At 42.9% G+C, this 22,368-nt stretch overlaps 2 protein-coding genes across 12 annotated transcripts in view; both read right to left on the reverse strand.

The window, feature by feature from the left end:
- Positions 1–2,671: 2,671 nt before the first annotated feature.
- On the reverse strand, positions 2,672–11,198 carry eif4e1c (eukaryotic translation initiation factor 4E family member 1c). 2 transcript variants are annotated; one of them, XM_010870031.5, is made up of 7 exons: positions 11,065–11,198; positions 9,808–9,908; positions 6,568–6,663; positions 5,947–6,010; positions 4,883–4,996; positions 4,542–4,681; positions 2,672–3,940 (listed from the first exon to the last, which is right to left on the reverse strand). In XM_010870031.5, exons 1-7 carry the CDS (start codon positions 11,080–11,082, stop codon positions 3,826–3,828), a joined length of 648 nt encoding a protein of 215 aa, XP_010868333.1. In that variant the 5' UTR covers positions 11,083–11,198; the 3' UTR covers positions 2,672–3,825. The 2 variants fall into 2 exon arrangements, with proteins under 2 accessions (XP_010868333.1, XP_010868331.1); XM_010870029.5 differs by having other exon boundaries at positions 11,050–11,198.
- Positions 11,199–12,677: 1,479 nt separating this feature from the next.
- Positions 12,678–22,368, reverse strand: part of tet1 (tet methylcytosine dioxygenase 1) — a 38,360-nt gene continuing 28,669 nt past the window's right edge. For 9 of the 10 annotated variants that reach the window (XM_020047381.2, XM_020047379.2, XM_020047380.3 and 6 more), the window contains 8 exons: positions 22,238–22,328; positions 19,817–19,910; positions 19,497–19,705; positions 19,203–19,353; positions 18,258–18,485; positions 17,162–17,338; positions 16,724–16,880; positions 12,678–16,604 (listed from right to left, as the gene is read on the reverse strand). In XM_020047381.2, coding sequence (XP_019902940.2) covers positions 15,457–16,604; positions 16,724–16,880; positions 17,162–17,338; positions 18,258–18,485; positions 19,203–19,353; positions 19,497–19,705; positions 19,817–19,910; positions 22,238–22,328 — 2,255 coding nt within the window. In that variant the 3' untranslated portion in view covers positions 12,678–15,456. The remainder of the gene's footprint in view (positions 16,605–16,723; positions 16,881–17,161; positions 17,339–18,257; positions 18,486–19,202; positions 19,354–19,496; positions 19,706–19,816; positions 19,911–22,237; positions 22,329–22,368) is intronic. The other variant, XM_010870014.4, reaches the window with a different exon arrangement.

The raw sequence follows: 22,368 nt of genomic DNA on the forward strand, positions 1-22,368 counted from the left end.
TGTGTGATGACTCGAGTGATAGAGCAGGTATGACAAAGGCAGGTGTGGCAGTTCTTTTATCAAGGGCTATTTGTGACATTCAGGGAAGCTTTCTGATGGCAGAACAATTCATCTGAAAGTACCCATGGTATATTTTTTATATGAACAGAACAAAATGTGTGGTGTAATTTTTTGACTGTGTTCTTATTAATGGCACTTGTGCAATGATTCTGACTTGTTTACAACATCTTAACAATTGTACAGAGATATATTTTTGACAATATTTAAAGTGTTCAAATAACTTTCACCTAGACTAGAAATAGATAAGCATTTCATTCAATATGAAAGTACTGACTTGGAATGTCATATTATTTTGGAAAAGCTGGTTTGCCAAGCATAACTAAATAATAAAATAAACAATCTAATCTAATCTGAAACCTCAGCATCATTGCATTTCTGATTGCCAAGTGGGACTGCCTCATGACATGCTATAGGAGATCCACCATATCAGCAACATAAAAATGTTCAACAGCATTGTTCCAGTTTTATTACACTTTACTTACTTTGTGGTTTGTCATGTTATGTAACGCTTCAAATGGAAGTAATATATGGTGGATTCATTAAGTATTCAGATCTCTTTGCTTTTCCCAAATGTTTTACATTAAAGCCTTTTTCTAAATGTACACACAATACCCTATAATGCAAAAACAGATTTCACATTTTTACAAACCTACATAAAAATACAAAAATAACAGAAGTATCAAGTTTACTCTGACCATCCTTAAGATGTTTCTAAAACTTCATTGGAGTCCACCTTTGGTCAATTCAGTAGTTTGGACATTTATTTATAAAGGCACACCCCTTTTCTATATAAGGCGACAGAGCAGGTCAAAAACCAACCCATAAGGTTGAAGGCATATTTTGTAGAGTTCCAATACATTGTGTCAAGGCACAGATCTGTGAAATATTCCAAAAACATTTCTGCAGCAATAAAGAACCCCAAGAATATGGTGGCCATCATTCTTAAATGGAAGACGTTTGGAACAAACAACACTTCCTAGAATTGGTTGCCTGGCCAAACTGAGCAGTTGGGGGGAGAAGGGCCTTGGTCAGGAAGGTGACCAAGAAACTAGAGATCCAGTGTGGAGATAGAAGAAACTTCTAGAAGGACAACCATTTCTGCAGCACTCCACCAATCAGGCCTTCATGATGAAGTAGCCTGACAGAAGCCCCTTCTCAATAAAAGGCACATTACAGCAATCTTGGAGTTTGCCAAAAGGCACATAAATGTCTCTCAGACCTCTACAAAACAATATTCTCTGGTCCAAACGCCAATCGTCTTGTCTGGAGGAAACCAAGCGCCGCTCATTTCCTGGCCATTATCTGGACAGACCTGAAAATGGTACTGCAGCGATATTCCCCATCCAACCTGACAGAGCTTAAAAAAGTCCTCCATAGAAGAATGGGAGAAACTCCTGAAAAACCGGTGTGCTGAGCTTGTAGTGTCATGCCCAAGAAGAATCAAGGCTGACATAGGTGCCAAAGGTGCAAAGTGAAGGAGTCAGAGTACTGAATACGGATGTGATATTTCAGGGGTATATTTATAAATTTAAAAAAATATAAAAAAAATAACTGTTTACTTTAGAATGAGGCTTCTACCTAACAAAATGGGGAATGAGCAAAGGGGTATGTATACTATAGGCATGTGTGTAGGAATAATACCATTCAGGAGTAGCTGGAGAACAAAAACAGCGTCTAAGATCGACATTAAAGTCTGTATAAAAGACATCATGCCAAGATATCCCAAAAGAGGCACTATGCCATTCCAGGGTTATACAGTGCAGCTTGCATGCCTCTGATTAGTGGGGCGATGGGGAAACAAAGCTTACTTCAAGCTTGCTCAGTGGTCTGTACAAACAAGCAATGTCAAAAACAAGACTTACCACTGGAACGAGTATCAAGTGTATCAACACCAGTATGACGCTATCAGTGGTGTTTACTAGACTACAGTAGAATTCTCCCCATTGCAGTCGCCACTGGGGCATTGTGAGGTGTTGCCAGGTGTTGGCTAGAGGGTATTATTTGCTAAGGTACAGGTGTGTAATGCAGGTGGAATTTGAACCGGACACGTTTGGGAAACCTCTTTGTGGTGTTGACATTTGAGTTGAACTGGTGGACTCAGCATGTCTGGGGCTTTGCCAGATTAAGAACTACTGGGTGTGTGCATTTACTGAGGAGACGAAGGAATGTGATGGATAATAATTACTTGAAGTGGATTTGCCTGTTTTACAAAAGTACAAAAGGTACATTGTAGATCCAGATGATGGCGGTTGTACATTCCGTACATGTTGGCGTGATTCCTGAAAAGTAAGATCTGCTTACCACTCTCTTACCACTGAAATCCAAATGAACCCCTAGTACCAATGCATCTGTTTAGATGATTTTATCATTTGGATAGGTGTTTAAGCTATACACCAAAACGAAATAAGATTTTAATACAGGAAGACTGGATACTAAGTACATTGTAAGATGCAGATTCTAGAAAATTATGAAACTCAAACAATATTGCTCCTGAGATGTTAAACACTTGACAGGCTTCGAAAGAAATATGATTATCACTTCTGACCCAGGCATAATCAGTACGTTGACACTATAGGAACTAATGTTAAACAGGCAATACAAAACAAATGAGACCACTTGGTTCTGGTTTTAATGCAAAGCACTTAACCTTTACTTGAAAGAAGATAATATACATCCTGGAATTACAGATAATAAAGACACATTATGAGCAAAATCATTTCACGATGGATAGATCCAGTCGCACTGGCCCAAGAGTTGGGCAAAATGTTCTACAGTTTTTGTTAGGAAGAAAACGATGAGAAGCAGACCTAAAACTCATCCAGGCATCTTTACTTGGTACTGTATGATACTGTAGAAAAACTAGATATTCACTCTACATCGTTCGCCTCCTTAATAACAAAAATAAAATAAAAATAAACATTTGAGGAAAAAAAAGAGGGAAAACAATTGTAAAGACCTTAAGTTTTTTTTCCATAGTTGACCTTCAACTAAGTAGTTCAACGGCAATGCATATATCATAAATAAATGGAAGGGGAAAAAGGGAGTTCAAAATAGTTACACAAGCAAAGAATCCACAATCCCAACATGGCTGGAACTATAGGTGGCCTTTTTCCCAACAAAATATGCACACTAGTGTGTGTAAGGACTATTCTTTAACAAATGTATTTTTATTTATTTAAAGATACTGTAGTCTTTTCTGCAGCAGGCGCATCTGCAATCCCTTCTCATGCCAAACACCTCCTACTGAAGCAGGTTAAAACGCTGGCGGCCTTTAAAATCTGCTCAATGAATGAATCTCATCTACCTTTTCCTATCACGGGTAGTTGGTGAGAAACACTTTTCTTAACGGGGAGTGATAGTAAACTCTGCGTAAGAAAAGAGTTTTACAGCTAAGAAAGGTGTCTGTCTTTTAACCAAGCCTAAAGGACAGAATGTCTCCCCAGCTAAACTAGTAGGGGAAAGCCACTGGTATTAGTCACATGTACTCTCCAACTCTAAAATTACCTAATTTTATATAACCATCTTCTAACTCAAATCCCAACATCGTCAGCTGATGCTGCCCTCCTTCCTCCCCCATTTTCATTCTAAGGAGGACCAGCTGTTGGCCCATCAGTCAATCAGGTGTTAGGGAGGCAGCTCTAACACTGTACACGTTTCTCGTCTGTAACAGCGAAGGACAGTAACAGTAGTTGACAAGTGAAAAAGTATTAATGTGTTGGGTGATGCAGTGTGTTGGTAGTTGAGCTGGGGGGGAGGGGGGGTTGATCAAACTGAGTACATGTTCTTGGTTGTAGAACCACTCTTGCTAGATGTGTCATCGTGTGACTGGTAGCCAATCAGGAGCTTGATAGGGAGACTCAGGCGCTCTTTATACTGTTGCCTGGAAAGAGGGAAGGAGGGAGGTTAATAGGTTCTCAGAACAGTCCAAGGCATAAAAATCTTCAAAAACTCATCCCGAATCATCTAATTTCAAACCCAAAAACTGGACAAACTGTTAAGTTCCCTAGTAGGCCAGTGGAACATTATTTTGCTTGTCTAGAAACTGGAAAATGATTTCATAGCAGTAAATGTGGGCAAGTTTGCTCTTTTTTTTTTAATAAGCAGTGTGGGGGAATTTGTCAAGACTCACATGCATTGCCACCACCTAGTGGTGAACTAGAGAGTTTAGTACTGTACTCACTGCATTTCTGACACCTGCATTCACAAGTGCTGTGACAAAGTATATTCCCCCTTTCTAATTCTAAATGCATATTTCATATGATCATTCATATCGTTTTCAGAGTGATTTAGACAGCACAATGATCCCCACACAATTATGTTCTCTTACGTAAACAGTATTTTTATAGCTGTTGGCTAGAGGGCTAAGAACAATGTTGGCATATTTGCCATTAAATCCAAGTATTTCTGACAAAACTATTGGTACAGTTGAAAATGCAATGGAAATGGAGATACTGGGGAGAGGACAGATGCATGCGACCTACCCTATCGTCACAATGGCTTCCTTGTTCTGACAGTTCCCGGTCCAGATGGATATTTTATCTCCCTTGGGTCTGACGTTGACCACCGCTCCACACACGTCGTCACTGGCCTCGTCGAATGACTCACCGATTAAACATAACAGCTACAAAACACAGAAATCACTAAATGGGCGTTGGACACTGGAATGAATCAAATGTAATTCATCTGTTGACACACTATGCACCCCCTCCACTAAATACAATGAATTGTTAAAAAAACAATAGTGTCCTTTCTAACTGGACACATCCATTTGTTCTGACTGGTCCTCATGAACAGGACCAAGGTTTAGGGTTAACGGTCTTACAGTCTCCATCCAGTAGCGGTCGAGATCAACTTGTCTCTGCTGTTTGCTGAGAGTCATCAACCACCTCCCGCCCAGCTTGTTCTTGTCGTCCTCCCACATCGGCTTCACTCCATCCTGATGAACACAGAGGCGGTGTGGGCATATAAGCTCTCTCCAGCTGCAAACTACCTCCCCGGCCCATATTCATATAGTGCACTTTACAGTGGAACTGCCCATCTAAAATCCATTCTGCCCATTGAGGTTCGACAGAACCCTATAGAATTCCCATTATGGAGTCTGTGAGGGCACGAATGTCATCACTGAAGCCATCGTCCATTTTAATGTAGTTGAGCGGGTGGGACTTCCAACCACCTTTCCCGAGGAGCCAGTTAGAAAAGACTCCAACCAGGTCACCAGGAAGGATGAGGCAGTGAAGTTGAAAGTCCCACCCTGTTGACTGGGGACATCAATAAGGATGATGCACTTGACTACATTAAAACAGCAGAGACCTGCAATTGTAAAAGCCAATGCTTAAACAGCTTCTCCAGGGTTCTGTCTTTAAGACCACAGAGCATCATTCTATTCCTCGCTCTGAAACACCCGATAAACACACTACACACACAGAGAAATACAACCAAACGGCTTACACAGAGATGGTTATTAAATCCAGGCGTAACTTTAAGGAAAAGTCCAAGTCAAATTCCCCTCACCATGAGTATAATGTATTCTCTCATTGTGGCTTTACCTGGGAATGCAGGCGTGAACAAGGAAACAGCCACAACAAGCAACAACGCTGCTGGACCACCCTTTCAGAGTACTGACACTGCCGGACTTAGTTTGAATTGTAAGAGTGGAAGACATGGCTTTCAGTGAAGCTTAACTAAAGTTCATCTGTTTCCACTGATCTGACAGCGCTAACTGTATTATGACTGTAGTCACAAGAGAAAAACATATTATGTTGAATTCTGTCGCCACAGACCGTCCGACCATTCAAAAGTACTTCAACCAAAATCTTAATGAGATATCCCTTTAGCGATCTCCGGAAACCATGCCTTCTGAGGTAATGTTCGGAGAAGTCCACTTACCTTAAATAAGCAGTAGTCACAGCCGAAGCCTAACTTGCTAGGCTGCTGTATGTGGTTATATAACCTACAACACAAAACCAAGTCACAACTTAACACAGGCCTACAGACATACAAGATTTCAGCTACTCTAACATTACAATTTTTAGTTGAGTGATCAATGAAGTCAGATACGACAATCTAATGAATAAACGATAATTTAGTGGCCTGGTTAATGAAAGCACTGTAGAACTAACTGCAGCACTTGGCCTACTAACAATGTCTAGACAGGTATCAATCAGCAGTTTTTTTGTTTCAAAAAAACCCATCAGACAAGAAAATAACGCTGACATTGAAACAGAGGGGAGACAATAATATACATGACCAGCTAACAGCCAGGCAGAAGAAAAAGTACCTGCAAATCAGAAGTTTAAATAACTGAGCAGGTGCAACACAACACTTGGGTCTATTAACATTGTTGTATATCACTGTACTGCAATGTCACAGGCCAGTCTCTACTCTTTTCAGATAGATCACCATAATAGAAGTGGAATTTGTCATTCGGAGCACTGCCAGTGGGCGCCTTAACAGGCTTCAAAGGTGGCGTCGGGTCATCACAGGGTAGCAGGTAGAGGAAGTACTCACGCCCAGAAGTCTTCCACTGTGTCAAACTTTGAGATGAGACGTAGGTTCTCCGTCCAGCTCTTGCTCTTGTCGTTTTTGAAATACCACAGGGCCCATCTGAGGACAAGACACAGTGGGATCACTTACTGTACTTCATCATGGACAGACGGAAATGAGACACGGTTGATGCCATGTCTTCAAGGACACTAAAACACAGCGCCGATCGATGCATCTGCTATTCACCAGCCAATCCAGGGTGGAAACAAGCTCCAACTGTACAGCCAATGAAGCCTCCCACAGTCCTGTTCTTTCCAACATCAAGTAGATTAGACAATCTCAACCGCAGGATAAGGAAAGTTAAGGTTTATGTTGTCCCTCTGCCCACACACGGCTGACCAGAACACACTGTATTACAATACAAATTCACACGTCCACGTGTGTTTATTTAACACGTTAGGTTTCAGAGCCTCTGTTCAATCGCCCATTGGAGGCAACAGCTGGCATTCAAATTATGGTACGTGAATTCATAACCGTACCGTCTGGGGGCATTCAGTTGGGCGAGTGGTACTTGGAGGAAATGTTAGTTCTGCACATTGGCGAGTGGTGCTATTGATAAATCCCCAGATTAGTTTAAATCTCAAGTTCATCAGCATTTTGGCTTTCCAGTAGACTACAATGGTGACAGGCTTGTAGGTACTAGACAAACTGCATTTCACCACTGCTCAAACATGTTAAGGGGATACTTAGCACTATTTGGTATATTTTCCTACTCACTTAACTCAGCAACACAGAAACATGAAGAGACAACACAATTTACTAATCTCACCATTGCATTCAAGCAGCACATAGCAGCAAAGTCTGATTAGGCTACATAATCTGCAAGAGCGATAGGTGTGGTTTATAGCCACGGATGTGACTGTAGTCTGTGGGTGAGAATACAGGGTTTCAGCAGCCTTTGAATGTGTTCGAGCCATGGTAAGAATGTCCCACTTACTCACATTTCAGCAACCAGGTACCCGCACTATATTAGCAATCCAAAGAACAAAAGGAACCGGCTAATAAGCACCACCAGAGCAATAATGGATTTAATATATAATTGTTACCAGTAAAGAAAATACACAGCAATATATGGCTATTCTGATTGTGCCTTCATCAGCCACTCTATGACCCATGCCTGCATTAGTGTTGCATATTATGACAAATAAAGTAAAAACAAATCTCCTTCAGCAGTCATTGCATTTTTGTGCAGTACCGAAACCGTACTGAACCGTGACCGACAAACCACAATATGTACCGTACGGTGTGTTAGGCGTACCATCACAACCCCTAATGGACAGAGGTGGTGATTAGAATAACAGAACCACACGGGTCGTCTGCCACACTAGACTCCCCTATTCCTACAGGACCCACACGGGTCGTCTGCCACACTAGACTCCCCTATTCCTACAGGACCCACACGGGTCGTCTGCCACACTAGACTCCCCTATTCCTACAGGACCCACACGGGTCGTCTGCCACACTAGACTCCCCTATTCCTACAGGACCCACACGGGTCGTCTGCCACACTAGACTCCCCTATTCCAACAGGACCCACACCGGTCGTCTGCCACACTAGACTCCCCTATTCCTACAGGACCCACACGGGTCGTCTGCCACACTAGACTCCCCTATTCCTACAGGACCCACACGGGTCGTCTGCCACACTAGACTCCCCTATTCCTACAGGACCCACACGGGTCGTCTGCCACACTAGACTCCCCTATTCCTACAGGACCCACACGGGACGTCTGCCGTTATTCAATCACCGGTTTCACAGGAAGTGCAGAGTTCAGTGAGAGAGGGAAAGACACCAGTGGGGAGGGGTGGGCATGGACCATGTCCCTCCAAGTCACTTTAACCCCAGCGCCATCCCATCATGTCCCGCAGTGATCAGTTATCACACTGGATCAACTAGCGAGAACCACAGCAAACCGCCAGGTCCAAACTAAACCAGAGGGAGTAGTAACTTTAAGGACACCCAGTATATACCTGTTACAGGACTGCTGAAAAACCAGACGGCCTGTTGAGTCACTCATCTGGGGAACCAGGGGGACTTAAAAGACAGACATGTAAACAAGCGTGTCAGCTGAGGTAAAGCCAGCAGACTTGTGGCGTAATCACTACTGTGGTCGGGATCCTAACAAAACAAAAGGGATGTAACATGTTCAGAAACAGGCCGCTGAACTCTAGAACTTAGTAGCTATAGTAGATTACCCAGACAACACCGTACGTGAGGGTTACCCCTTACGTTCTCTCTGCCGGTGGTGTAAAGCCACCCCAAAATTAACATCAGAGGGCTGGAACGTAACAACAAGAAAACAAACATATTGTGAGATGCACTGGCCTATGGTTAGGCGTCTCATGATCCGATTGGCCCAGAAGGGTGGGGCGGGCTCCACCTGAGCCAGTGACAGAACAGACAGAAAGGTCTAGAGAGGGTCTACTGAGGGAGTGCTCCATGTCAGCAGTTCTACCCAGTCTGATGACCTGCTCGCTGAGGTCTATGGCCCTATTGAATAGACACCGGATGGGATGTGCTGGAACAGACTGGTGTTAATGAAAGTGGTGGCTGGTGAGGTCCTTCCGTTTGGCGTCTGATGAATAAACTTAACTCCGCAATCAACACTGACCAGAGCATGTGTCGTGTTGAGCAGATAGTTAGCAGATACCTCTACTTTTAAACCGTCCCATGTTTGCCTTTGTGAACTAATGCTTGTCAGGTTGAATGTTTGTATTGCCTTCCTTCTAACAATGACTTTGTGGGTTGGTACTTAAGTAGGGAGCACTTACTACTACTACTACTGAGTGGTACTCTCTAATGTATGCGCTAACTGTAAGTCGCTCTGGATGAAGAGCGTCTGCTAAATAACTAACATTTTGAAATTATAAATGTGTTATTAACTACTGCTCAACCACCGGGTCAGAGTTAAAGCTTCCGCTATTGTGTAGATTTCCCACTAGTGAGTCAAAGTCTCTCCTGTGGGATTAGGCAGCCTCTCTCCTAATCTGTGGTGAATAACATGGCAATCACTGGGAGGAAAGATTCAATGAGGAGAGGCTAAATTTTTTCAGTCATGCAATATAAAGCTGGTATTCTGCAAAGTGACAGACATTTCAGCTACCTGTGTCACTGTCTCTTGCTACCAAGCAAAACAATGTCGCACAAGAACATTAACTTTAGACAGACAGACATACAGTAGCATGTGTGCACACTATCCATACTTGTTTTGCAGGGGATGTTTGATATACTGCTCAGAACCAGCAACAACAGGTGGTGCAGTGGGAATCACTTCTGGTTGGGACTCCTCTGTTTCAGGTGCTTTCTGGTGGGAATAACACAGCCAAAACATTAATTAGTACATTATTAGCTACGTGAGGGTAAATCCAACATCAACAGGCCTATCCTGACCATGCCCACACATTCACACCACAATCAAAGATGAGCAGAAAAATATATTGATTGATATCAGATTAGAATACTACAATGCCAGGTACTCCATCCATGTCGGACTAGATACAAATCTAGTTTTAAAGATCTACTTCTAGTGAATTCCCTGAAGTGGAAATAGGTAGTAAGTTTATGGTCACATGAAATGCCACGATTGTGTAGTTTGCTAGTTAGCAACTAATTAACGTCCGTTACTAAAAACACGTGACTGAAATTCGACTACTCAGTAGTTACTACTAGCTACTGAATGGAGCTGACTCAAAAAGATGGTTAACCGGATGACACACTAAATTAAAATACGAACTAAGTCAGCTAAACCACGTTAGGCACTGTTTTCTAGCCATGTTGTGTAAAGTAGCGCGTTAACCATCGTACCTAGCAAGGTAGCTAGGTACAGACGTTGGCTAGTCAATTCAAATTGGGAACAGGATTGTGTCATCTGCTGGCTAGTAGGAATCACATCTACCCTCACCAATTAAATTATGAATGGGTCAGTTGCATGCCAGTTAATTAAATGCGGCAATTTAGGGAAATTTTCAGATTCAAAACGAACGAGGTCCATGACAGTTAGTCGCTATTAAGCTAGCTAACGTAAAATCTAGCTAGCTAACACAGTCAGCACGGACACACGTGTCCAGATGTCATTGTCACAATGTTGGAAAACGTTAGAAATAAATCAGTTACAACTACGATGATAAATTATTTTGAAAGGACACAACTACCGCTATAATAAATAAATGTAAGTAGACTGAATCAGTGAGGCAAGTGGAGAACCACCGATGTCCAGTCCCTCCCTGCCAACAAAGTCATCAATGCCACCCCCTAAATCCATTGCTACTAGCATGCACTGCTGAGCTGTTGGAATCAGACACCCGCGCTTTCACAGCTCCCGGAGACAAAAATTCCGGTAAAACCCAGCGGATTTAACCCATGTGAGATGAAACGTATTCCAATATAAATGACTTGGGTTCAATATTCAATGTGTATTCTTTTGGTGCCCTAAATTGTCCATATACCTCAATCTCGCTTACCGGCTCCGAAGTCGCCATCTTGCCTGATTTTTTTTCCTGTCCGCTCAGCGCTGGCGCTGGTGCGTCACCAGCCACTCAAAAAAACTACGGAGCGTTTTTTGTTCAAGAGTATGTGAATGACAAAAAAGGCCACTAATCAGGGGTCAGTCTTGGGACGGAAAGGCTGTGTAGTCCGGTGTGATCGCATCTGTGGCAATAACTGACATACAGTATTAACATGGATCAATGTAACAGTTATTCACTTAGCTTTCCAATCTTCTCACTAGTGTAGACAACTGTCATACATGTCAAGTGGGAATCAAACCCACAACCCTACTATCGCAAGTGACGTTTTACCAACTGAGCCCGATTTAGCCACACAGGGACGTTTTCAGTGAATTTATATCAAAATAAATTATATCAAATTTAAGAAAAACACTTTTGTTACTATGACATACTTTACGAATTACGATGCTTTACAAATGAATGCTAAAACCTCAACGGGAAATCACTTCTCAGAAATCTGTTGGTTTGCAAGCTATAAAACTAAATAATTATTTCGGTAGATCGGCCACAATGGCCGCAAGTTATGCACTGCAAGACATTGTACCTAATTCTGCATCTCCCATAAAATGTTTGCCAACGTATGGCTACAGAACAATTAATTGCTGTTTAGCTACACACACGTTTGTTTTTCTTTCCATGTGGAACAGACAACCATCCCCTAATCCTAACCTTAACCTAAACGTAATTTCAATAACCTAATTCGATAGAGGGGTTTCCACACAGGACCACAACCAAAAACAACCAATGTATCCAAGGTGGAAACGCTGCAGTGTTATCTACTGTAGATAGGAGATGTTGCCAGACCTGGTCAAATTTGGCTTAGTTGTCACTCAGAGAATCAAATTATTTCCACATTTCATGTGTCAGCCAATTTGCTAAGCCATGATTTAGTTGTTTGAACTTGTGTGTAGTGCCCTCTGCAGTGTTACATTTATCATAGAGGTGTCTGGAAAAATCCTGCGCAGTTTGGTTTTAGAAAAGTGTAGTCTATGTAGAATATTGACTTGTATACGACAATATCAGGAGTTTGAACAAGTATGGATGTATTCCAGGCTATTCTGCCAGGGTTAAGATTCAAATTCTGATGGCATCTAACAATGGAGGACTGACAGATGGACATTCTTCATGTAGTAGAGAAACAAGTTTGGTTGACATGGATCACATTTTGAAACAGGGCTCAAATTCAGGAAAATGTTTACCACTAGAGCCTACTGTCTGTAGATCTGAAAACAAAGCCCCTGGAGACCATACATTTCTTAACCACCTAAAAAGAGGTAAAGGTTCCTTTTATGTACAGAATTCATATGGTACAGAATCCATAGGTCTCTCCACTGCAAAATGCTATTGACAAGGTAAGAAGGGGGAAAAGAGAGTCTTAACTTGACCAGATTACTTAACATAAGGATCCGCAAAAAAGTACTTCTCAATATGTTTAATGTAATTAGATTTTTGTGATTCTGGTCCTGAAACGTAGCAAAACAAATCGACACACAAATTCAGTTTCATATTATAGTTTGTATACTTTAAAGTCACTGATTGATGGTCTATAAAATAAAAATACAGACATGTCCAAAGTAAAAATACATCTTTATTTCATAACCACCAGAGGGCAGCCATTGCCAGGAATGCTGAATTTAGTATGTTCTCAAGAGAATAAATTGATACAACTTTCAGGTATGTACAGTTATTTCCTCAATCATTATCAAAATAGCAGACTGTTCATTATTTATAAAATACCAATACAGTAAAAACAGTTTCACATACATGTTTTATTTTATATAGCTAGTCTTATTCCAATAAAAACATTTGAGTTTTAAAATGCTGGTGCAAGGTTTTCCTTCTTAATGTATGTTATAACAGTTTTCAAGTCACACGTAAAGGTAAAACCAGGAAATCTTCAAGTCAGACCAAATATTAAATTTAAGAGGACAATTTTTTTTTTTTACAAACTGTCTCATGTTAATGTGTTTGAAACTGTCTTCTAACACATCATTAACATGCAACAGCATACATTCAATTGATATATGAACTGTATATATGTTTCCACTATTCATAAAATGTATTCAATCTATGTGCAATCCTATTGATCTCAGAGGACAAATCAAAGTATATGGTTTGACATCTGAATTGGTTAAAGACGGGGTGTAATGTAGTTGTGTTGAAGCTTGGGTAAACGCACATATCACACCTGAGAAACAAAAAGAGAAACAACATAAAAAAGACCAACTCTCCACATCTGTGATAAGTTAAATGAAAGCACCAGTGAAACCGTTATCTGCATTGAGCTGCTTTAGCAAGGGCTGAGACAGACACAGCAGAAGTGATTACAGTATTAGTGTATGGATGTATTATTACATACATAGTTATTACTAACTAAAGAGAGCCTTGAGGGAAACTCGACATGATTGCGCCATGAAAGCATTCTGTTTAGAATCTGGAGAGATCTACTTCTGTCTGACTCCATTTTTCATATGCCATGCTGTATCACAGGTCACGCCCACCCCTAGGGTACATGGGAAGTCCTGGGCTGGAAAAGCGCCTCTTAACGTCACTGGTTCACGGGCTCCATCAGTGCAGTATAACATTTTCATTATGTTGGCAACATCAGGAATTCATGAAACTCAAAACGAAAACAGTATGCTGCCAGCGTTTGGGGCAATTCCATTCCAATTGCAATTCATCCAGGGGGCGAAAGAAATCATTTGAATGAATAAGGTAGAATAGGAATTATTCTCAGAATATTTTTCTTGTTTCCTAGCCTAGGGTGGTCCAGCAAACTAAACTGGAGGCTTTGCAGCATGGGTTTAAATCTGGCCTCTGTCTTTTCCCACTCTCTATCCTATAACACATAAAATGGCTGAAAAATATAGCTTATAAAAAAATGGAATGGAGCTCACCCGAAGCTGGCATGCCACCATGTAAAACAGGTCGGTAAACAGCATTTTAACAAGGTTTCAACACAGTTGCAGGACCTGAAATGATCTGACGGAGTGTTTTATTCTGTCAGAGTAGCTACTCCCAAAGAATAAACAGGAGGCAATAAGAAACAACAAAGGGTTTGGTTGGTTTGCTATCCACTTGAATAATGTATTTATATCCAGCATATGGACAAACATCACTGTCAATCAATTCCCTACTCAGTTCAAAACAGAGGATAGATATCTTGTTAGCACCAGTGAGAAATATACAGTAATATAGTCACCATTTTCGAACAGGTTTTATGTTATTTCTTTTTTGCTGTATCTTTATCCACAACTTGTCCTATTTAAAACACTGGAAGTTCAGACAGTGAACCTACATGGTTATCCAGATTCATATAAATGAAGTGCATTTCACAATAAGCACCATAATCTGACACAATCTTTATATGCAGCATTTCATAATTGCTTTGTAAGCCTGGCTTTGTGTGAGACTGATATGTAATTCATATTAATAATTGTTTTTAAATGCATTGTTGAATCAAAATACAACAGAAACGACAACTAAAAGCTGAAATACTGAGTAAAGGGGTGAGGTTTCACACAAGCTGTTGCGTATATATCTCTATATGTACATATTGGAACGGGACCTTTTTCAAGTTACGAAAAATAAAAAAGTGCTTTTTCAATATGTCATCATATATCTGTACACCGAACAAAAATACCAAAATAATAAAAAAAGGTAGTACAGTTTCTTCATGACCACCAGTAGAGGAACTGGAAAGAGATGGAATAGCACCATGCTACATTATATTCACATAAAACTACATTTGTGTAGTCTAGTCTTTGATGGTATATCTGGTTTGTTTATCAAAAATTGTTGCTAGAAATGGCACAAATATACTGTATAATTAAATCATTGATAAAACTAATCTAGTGGAAAGAAACACTCTTGGCTGAAACAGAGACCACAGAGATTTTACATGAGTGTTAACTAGTGTAGACTGCTGGTTGACAGTAAAATTGCAGTAAACAGGCTTGCACCAAAACAATTAAATATAAAAATAGTTTTTGAAAATGATCAGAATAAATAATCACATCTTGTTGTTCTTATTAATCAATTTCTATAAAAACAGCTTAAAAACATATTTAAAATTGGTTCTCAGCACCATCTCTTGACAAGAAGAACAGGACCAAAAAATGGCATCATCATCAACACCACAACTCACAGTTAAACCCCACAAGCGATCGTCTTGCTCATGATTTCCAAAGCAGAGACAAAGAAAACCAACAACAAACTGACAGACATTAGAAAAACAAAATGAGAGTAGAAGTGTAAAGTAGATTGAGGTAAGGCAGTAGCACAGGGTGGCGTGGTATGATGTGTTTGTCAGTTTGTGTGTGCCTGTGTGCATATAACAGTACCATCTTATGTCCAGTGGTTGTAGGGCCCGGTGACCTGTGTCAGAGCGTATGGGGATACAGTGACCACACCATCCCGTAGGACAGTCATTGCCTGCCGGGTAGGAACCTTCAACACCTCCTCGTCCTGACCCTCCTCCTCCGCCTCCTCCTCAGGCTCCACGCCCTCATTGCCGGCCCTCCTCCCTCTCTTCCCCTTCCCCTTAACAGGGCTCACCTCCTCGGGGGCCAGACCCATCCCCAGCCTTTCAGCCTCCGCCTCCCTCTCCCGCTCCCTGCGAGCCATCTTGGCCTCCCACATGTGGAGGCCGTGGTCTGGCTCGTTGAGGGACTTGTGCTGGTAGAAGACCAGGGAGATGCGGGTGGGGTGGCTGCGGTCGGGCCGGAGGATGGGGGTGGTGGCGTGGAGCTCTCGGCGGGCGCACTCGATCAGGATGGAACCATGGGAGGGAGCCACCGCCACCCCGCCAATGTCGTTGTCCAGGAAGTTGTGCTCGCTGTCTGACCACACCTCCTCCTGTTCCTGTTTCACCTCTTCCTGGTCATGCAGGGGAGCCGGAGGGCCCTGAGGAGGGGGATGGGAGGGATGGGGGGCACCGTGGGGTAGGCCATGACCTCCGACCCCATCTCTGAACCCCACCTCCTCCACTGCCCTGAGCAGCCCATTGAGCCTGCTGTGAAGGCCCTCGACGAATGGAAGAGGGGATGTAGAGGAGGATGAAGGAGGCGTGCTGTGGTTGTGGGGGGGTCTGAGGAGAGGGGAGCAGTTCACCTCAGTGGATTCCATTTTAAACGGCCTGGTGGGGTAGTCGCCACCCTGGACAACCCCTACGTCGGACAGCTGCTTTCTGATCTGTCCTGGGGAATAACCATTCACAGGCTCTCCCACTGCCTTGTAATGGAGGGGGAAACCATTGCTCTGGGCCCCTGGTGACCCTCTATACTGTGGGAGAGGCAGGCCGGGGTGATGGGTAGAAAGAGCCTCAATCCCTGGGGTGGATCTTCCAGGAGTAGGGTAGGTGGTGGTACTGTGGTTGTAAGTGTCTGGTACATAAGGTCTGTAGGAGCCATAGAAGGACTGCTGCTCCGTTTTGAATGAGGGGGACAGATCCACTGCAGAAGTGCTTTTAAAACCTGGAAGGTAAAATATACCAACTGGGATTCATTGTGTAGCAGGAATCAATCACTCACTGAATCAGCTGATCAATTCACCAGGACATCAGTCAAATGATGAATCAACGATTTCAACCAACCAAAAAACATGAGGTGTCTACCTTTGTTGGGGGTGTCTGTCTTGACCTTGCCCGGGGTGTGTGGACCCTGTCCAGGCTTACCGTCCTGGGACGCAGCCTGTTTTTCAGCCTGGGCCTTCAGCTTGGCGTCCCGTCTTATTTTACGGGCTGATTTCACTGGCTCAGCCAGCAAACGTACCTGGTGATGGTACAGACATGGCTCTTAGGAGACACGTGTAGTAAATACATATAGAGACCAGAACCCAACACTCTTCTCAGAGGGGTTACAACCCTCTGTTTTTGAATCAGGTGGGTTTGAGCAGGGCTGACATAAATCCCTGAGCCCACATAGGTGGAGGTTGGTCACCCCGGGTAAAAAAAGCTCTCCTGGCTCAGTTCTGAATTTCCTCACTAATAGTTAAAGCTTGGATTTGGGGGCGATGAGGCTGATCATAGATCTGTACCCCGGGGAAACATTACCTCTCTTGGGAAGGCTGAGAGCACCTGCAGGGCCCCAGTCTGGATCTTGTCCCATTGGCCCTCCGCACGGCCAAACTCATCCCGCTGTGAGATCTTATAGAGGGGCAGGACGTGGAGCTGCTCGTCCTCAGGGATGTTACGCACCGCACGGTTGTCCTCCTTGGTTAAAGTGCAAACCTGCAGGACAAAAAGCTCATTTTTGTCAGGTTTCTTGATACACACATTTTGCTGTTCAAGATTGTGAAACAAGGTTAAAAATGTACATATTGGTTTGTGTACATATTGGTGTCACCACTGACAACATGTTTATATAAAAAGACCTCCTGTTTCAGAGAATGCAAAGTATTGGGTAAAATGTTTGACAGGTGCTTCTAGTCAGGTGTGTTTTCTCCCTTCATAGGCACAATGTCAGTGCTTTTAAAACACATTGATCTATGAACTTCGAAAGGAATGTTGGTCAAAACGTTTTAGTCCCACGTAGACAAATACAGTTTATCTTGGGAATCACAGCCAAATGGAAGCTGAGCAGGACTGAATTATCATGTGTGGCATTACTAGTCAGGACCCAAATTCCTTTTGTCCAATCCTCATTTTTAGAAAGGGGTAAGGTGAATGGATAAATTGAGGGTTAGGTAGGGTTAGGATTAGGGGTGTGTTTATGATTTAGAGTTAAGTTTAGGGGTAGGGACTTCAGGGTTATGGTTAAAGCTAAATATCCACTTTATGGTGAGGATAACAATACAAAACCAGTACTCCGGTGTTGTGTCCCATTTTCCCTTTTCAAAAGCTTTCAGAGGGCACAGATATCAGACTTGGAGATCAATGACTACAATAGCATTCACATGATTTCTTCACTACTAAAGGAGGAGAGGCATGAAATCAATACAAGAGCAAAGGTATTTTTTAGGGAAATACAATCATACAAATAAAAACCTCAGCGAACTGGCGATAAATAGCATTGTAATTAGTCGGTCGATATATTTGTATCTTAAACATTTGAACTAGGGATCGGGGCTGTCGTAACATCCCCTAGTATTTGTTTCGTGTCTCTGTGTACAATTGTGTGTGTCCATTGACGGTCCACTGAGCAGCTCACCACAGTGCTGCCGTTGTTCATGTTGTGGGTGTCTTTGTGAGCGTGCGCACAGAAATCCACACATGCGGTGACCCCCGAGAAAGGTCGCCCCGGCCTCCGTCCCAGTCTGCAGTTCTGGCCTGCCTGTTCTTGATCCACTTGGTTTTGGAAGGCCTCTGGAGCGAGTCTCTGGTAGATAGGGCCCACGTCTGTAGCCAGGTTCTGCAGATGGTTCTCCAGTTTCTCCTCCTAGAACGCACAGAACAGAAGGACAAACGGGGACAGGAAGCGATGGGGGTAAACGCTTGAGAAAACAAAAGGAGGGAACCTGAGAGAATCCAGGAGTATCACAGATGTTTCAGACACTATCTTCCTTGTCAGGCTTTGGCTGTCATCCCCATCAGACACCTCTAGGTGGAGTCTATTAGCCATTTTAATATGACAATACAGTCTTCTCTAAATCATTTTTTGTAGAACTGTAACTAGGAAGCAGAATGCTGTAGTCTTGGCAAATAGGGGGGACGGGTTAGGGTTTCCTTTCAGACCAGTCTTGCAAATCTAAGTCAGGGATGTCAAACTCAATTCCTGGAGTGCAACACTGTCAGCTGGTGTCTCCCTGTTCTCAAAAGGTTCTGCTCCATCCTACCTGTCAGCTCATTTATCACGTCATTTACATCTTAGCCAAAGGTCCCTGTCAACCGGTGGTCAAGGTGTCCTCTGGCTTGACCCACAGTGAGGAGGTCAATCTGTCCCGTGGTTTCTGAAGCTAGGCATCAGAGGGCACCTTTAGGTCTAGTCCTTGAATGCCCTACTCCAACAAACAGCTAGAGTTTCTCTTTTCCAACCCCTAGGTAATCGATGACCCTGACTGAGAAAAGAGGGAGTACCAAACATCTGCCTGACACAGCAGCCTGCAACAGAGGACTAGAGTTTGACACAGTCTGAGCGGACAGTCCCGGCCCTCACCTCCTGGGGTATGTCGCCCAGCAGGCGGAACTTTCGGGGGACCTTGCTGCGGGCGAACTTGCAGCCATTGAAGTACATACTCCAGGAACAACCGAAGGAGAAAGAGGCTCCGCAGGTATCCCGGTCCAAACCCTGGCACGCGCACGTCCGACTGGAGTGAGGACGAGGAGGAGAGACAGGTCACCATTTAGAAATGACCCGGAAAGAAAAAACCTCAGCCCCTCCCTTAAGTAGTCTCTCTGAATGTGCACGTCTCTCGCAAAAAATGACACGCCCGCTGTTTCGGTAACTCACTCCTCGTTGAGGGCACAGCGTCGGCTGGTGGGCAAGCCGTGATTGCTGAGCGTCTGGGTGAGCTCTTGGTACAGGCTGTCGGCCACGCTCCGGGGGATGCCCTCCCACGCCAGGATGAGGATCACCACCACGGCTCTGTCGCAGTGGTGGCCCGCCCGGTGCCTCACCAAACACAGCAGCTTCTCCTCCTCACTGCCGCGGCGAATCACCTGGTGGGGGAGGGGGGTGCTCTTACACACATGGCCATGTTCCACGGATTTACATACACACACACATCAACACCTACACACGTGCGCGTCGCGCGTTGACACGATACTTACCCACTTGGCGATTGGACAGCCTTGGGAACTGCGTCCTTCTTTCCCAGTGTAGATCACCACCTCCAACCTAACCGCGTTTCCTTTCTCTCCGTACCTTCATACAAACACGCATTGGCATACCGGAGAGAACATATTACCCACACGTCACACTGCTCACCTTAGAACCCAAACCCAGTGCTCTCAGCGATTACATCCATTCCTCCAACACAGTTCTCCCCCTGTCTGCAATCACGGCGGCACCACATTGATGAATGTCAACTCAATGAATACGTCCCAACAATAAAAGTGAGCGCGCTCTGACAATTAGGGGTGACACGAGGAACCCGTGAGATTCTCACGGAACCCTGGAGAGAAAAGAGGGGAACAATGGGCTCATATTGGCACCTTTGTGGGTATATATTTTGCACCGTTGAGGGCATTCTTGTGGAACTTCAAGTTACGATGTAGAACCAAAGATCCTGGTTTGGAGAACCTTGGGAACGGATCTGAGGGTCAGTGAGTGGGTTCCTTGCCATGGAGAGTCAGAATGACAGTAGTATAAGGAGGTCTGTCCAACCCTGGCCACTCGTATTCTCATATTTCCCTGAGAGAGTTTTCCACATTCAGGAAATCAGAATCCCTTAAAGGGTCAGTATCTGCTGCAGATACTAGAAGGACTCAGAATCATGTCTCTAGGAGATGGTAACAAAGTTATAAGAAATCACGTTTTAAATCATGTTTTGTCGTGTGCCATGTCACAGGAATGTCATTGTTCCTAATGACGCTGTGTCATTCGGTGCATTTGATAAATACATTTTGAAATTGAACTTTAAAATGGTTCCTGTTTACACCTTTACCCAGGGGTTTATTGAAGAACCATTTCAAAGGAATTAAAATGGTTTCCCATCTGTGGCAATCAATTGAACTCTAAAAGGTTATTCAAAGCTCCTTAATTCATTCTAAGAGAGTGGGACAACACAACCAGACAAAATGCAGCAATTGTTTTTGGGAACAACTGTCAGCACAATTAAAAACTAGTGCACTGAGGCCATTCAGCAGTGAAACTACAGAGCAGAAAGACTGTGAGAGTGTGGTGGTTGTAGAGGCTGTCTGCTCTGCTCATGGGCCCCTCGACTCGGCCTTAGGGGTTTCCTGTTCTAACACACAGAGTATGCATGTTTTTGTATGTGTGAATGTGTTTGTGAATGTGTGTGTGTGTATGTGTGTATGTCTATGTGGGCAAAGGTATGTGTGCTACTATATACAAAGGTGTGTGTGAATATGGGAGTGTGTGTGTGTGTGTGTGAGTTGCATGCCTGGTGTTACTTTTCTTAAATGACAGACTCTATATTCATGAACTATACTGTTAACCCTACCTCATTCCATAACACCAGAGGCCTGTAGGAGACCAGGTCTTTGGCAGGACAGGTGTTGAAAATACAGTAGGTTGACAGACTATACCAGACACAAATACTACTGTATGCATTAATATTGTATGTAGGCTGTATGTAGACTATGTATTAATACTGTATGTAGGCTGTATATAGACTGTATTAATACTGTATGTAGGCTGTATGTTGTGTATGTATTGATGCTGTATATAGGCGGTATGTAGACTGTGTATTAATACTGTATGTAGGCTGTATGTAGACTGTATTAATACTGTATGTAGGCTGTATGTTGTCTATGTATTGATGTTGTATATAGGCAGTATGTAGACTGTGTATTAATACTGTATGTAGGCTGTATGTAGACTGTATTAATACTGTATGTAGACTGTATGTTGTCTTTGTATTGAAACTGTATGTAGGCTGTATGTAGACTATGTATTAATACTGTATGTAGGCTGTATGTCGACTATGTATTGATACTGTAAATAGGCTGTATGTAGACTGTATTGAAACTGTAAATAGGCTGTATGTCGACTATGTATTGATACTGTAAATAGGCTGTATGTAGACTATGTATTGAAACTGTATGTAGGCTGTATGTAGAATATGTATTAATACTGTATGTAGACTGTATGTTGTCTATGTATTGAAACTGTATGTAGGCTGTATGTAGACTATGTATTAATACTGTATGTAGGCTGTATGTCGACTATGTATTGATACTGTAAATAGGCTGTATGTAGACTATGTATTGATACTGTATGTAGGCTGTATGTAGACTATGTATTGCTACATTTTAGCCAAGCTCGATCATCCCAAAAGTCAATATTTCAGTTACTGAGGCACTTTTCATACTAACTCATGCTTGTATAGTTGTATATCAGCTTAGCATTTTTGTGCAGCTAATAAACATAATACACTTGTAATGAAAGCAGAAGAGGATTAACACATCACAGGTTTGCCATTCTAATAAAACTATCCTTCCTCAAAGCTTGGTTACAGAATGGAATAGAAGAACTGATACTTCTTGTTCCTGTTCATTTTCTGCTACCTGTTCTCCATCATCTCTCTGACGGCAGACACACTGGGTCCAGCACCAAGGTGAGTGTAGTATGGACCCTCCTCCTTCTCAATGATTTGCTCTGTGAAGAGAGATAAACGTTATAGAACGGAACGCCGGCT

The sequence above is a fragment of the Esox lucius genome, chromosome 6 (genome assembly GCF_011004845.1).
Source record: "Esox lucius isolate fEsoLuc1 chromosome 6, fEsoLuc1.pri, whole genome shotgun sequence".
Lineage (NCBI taxonomy): Eukaryota > Metazoa > Chordata > Actinopteri > Esociformes > Esocidae > Esox > Esox lucius.

Bases quoted from the DNA above. Each gene is read 5' to 3' on its own strand.
- eif4e1c (XM_010870029.5), bottom strand. From the start codon at position 11,082: ATGGCGACTTCGGAGCCGGTAAGCGAGATTGAG. The intron at 6,664-9,807 runs GTATGGATAGTG...TCTTGTCCTCAG, and splicing joins AAACATCCCCTGCAAAACAA to ATGGGCCCTGTGGTATTTCA. The intron at 6,011-6,567 runs GTGAGTACTTCC...TTTGTGTTGTAG, and splicing joins ACAGTGGAAGACTTCTGGGC to GTTATATAACCACATACAGC.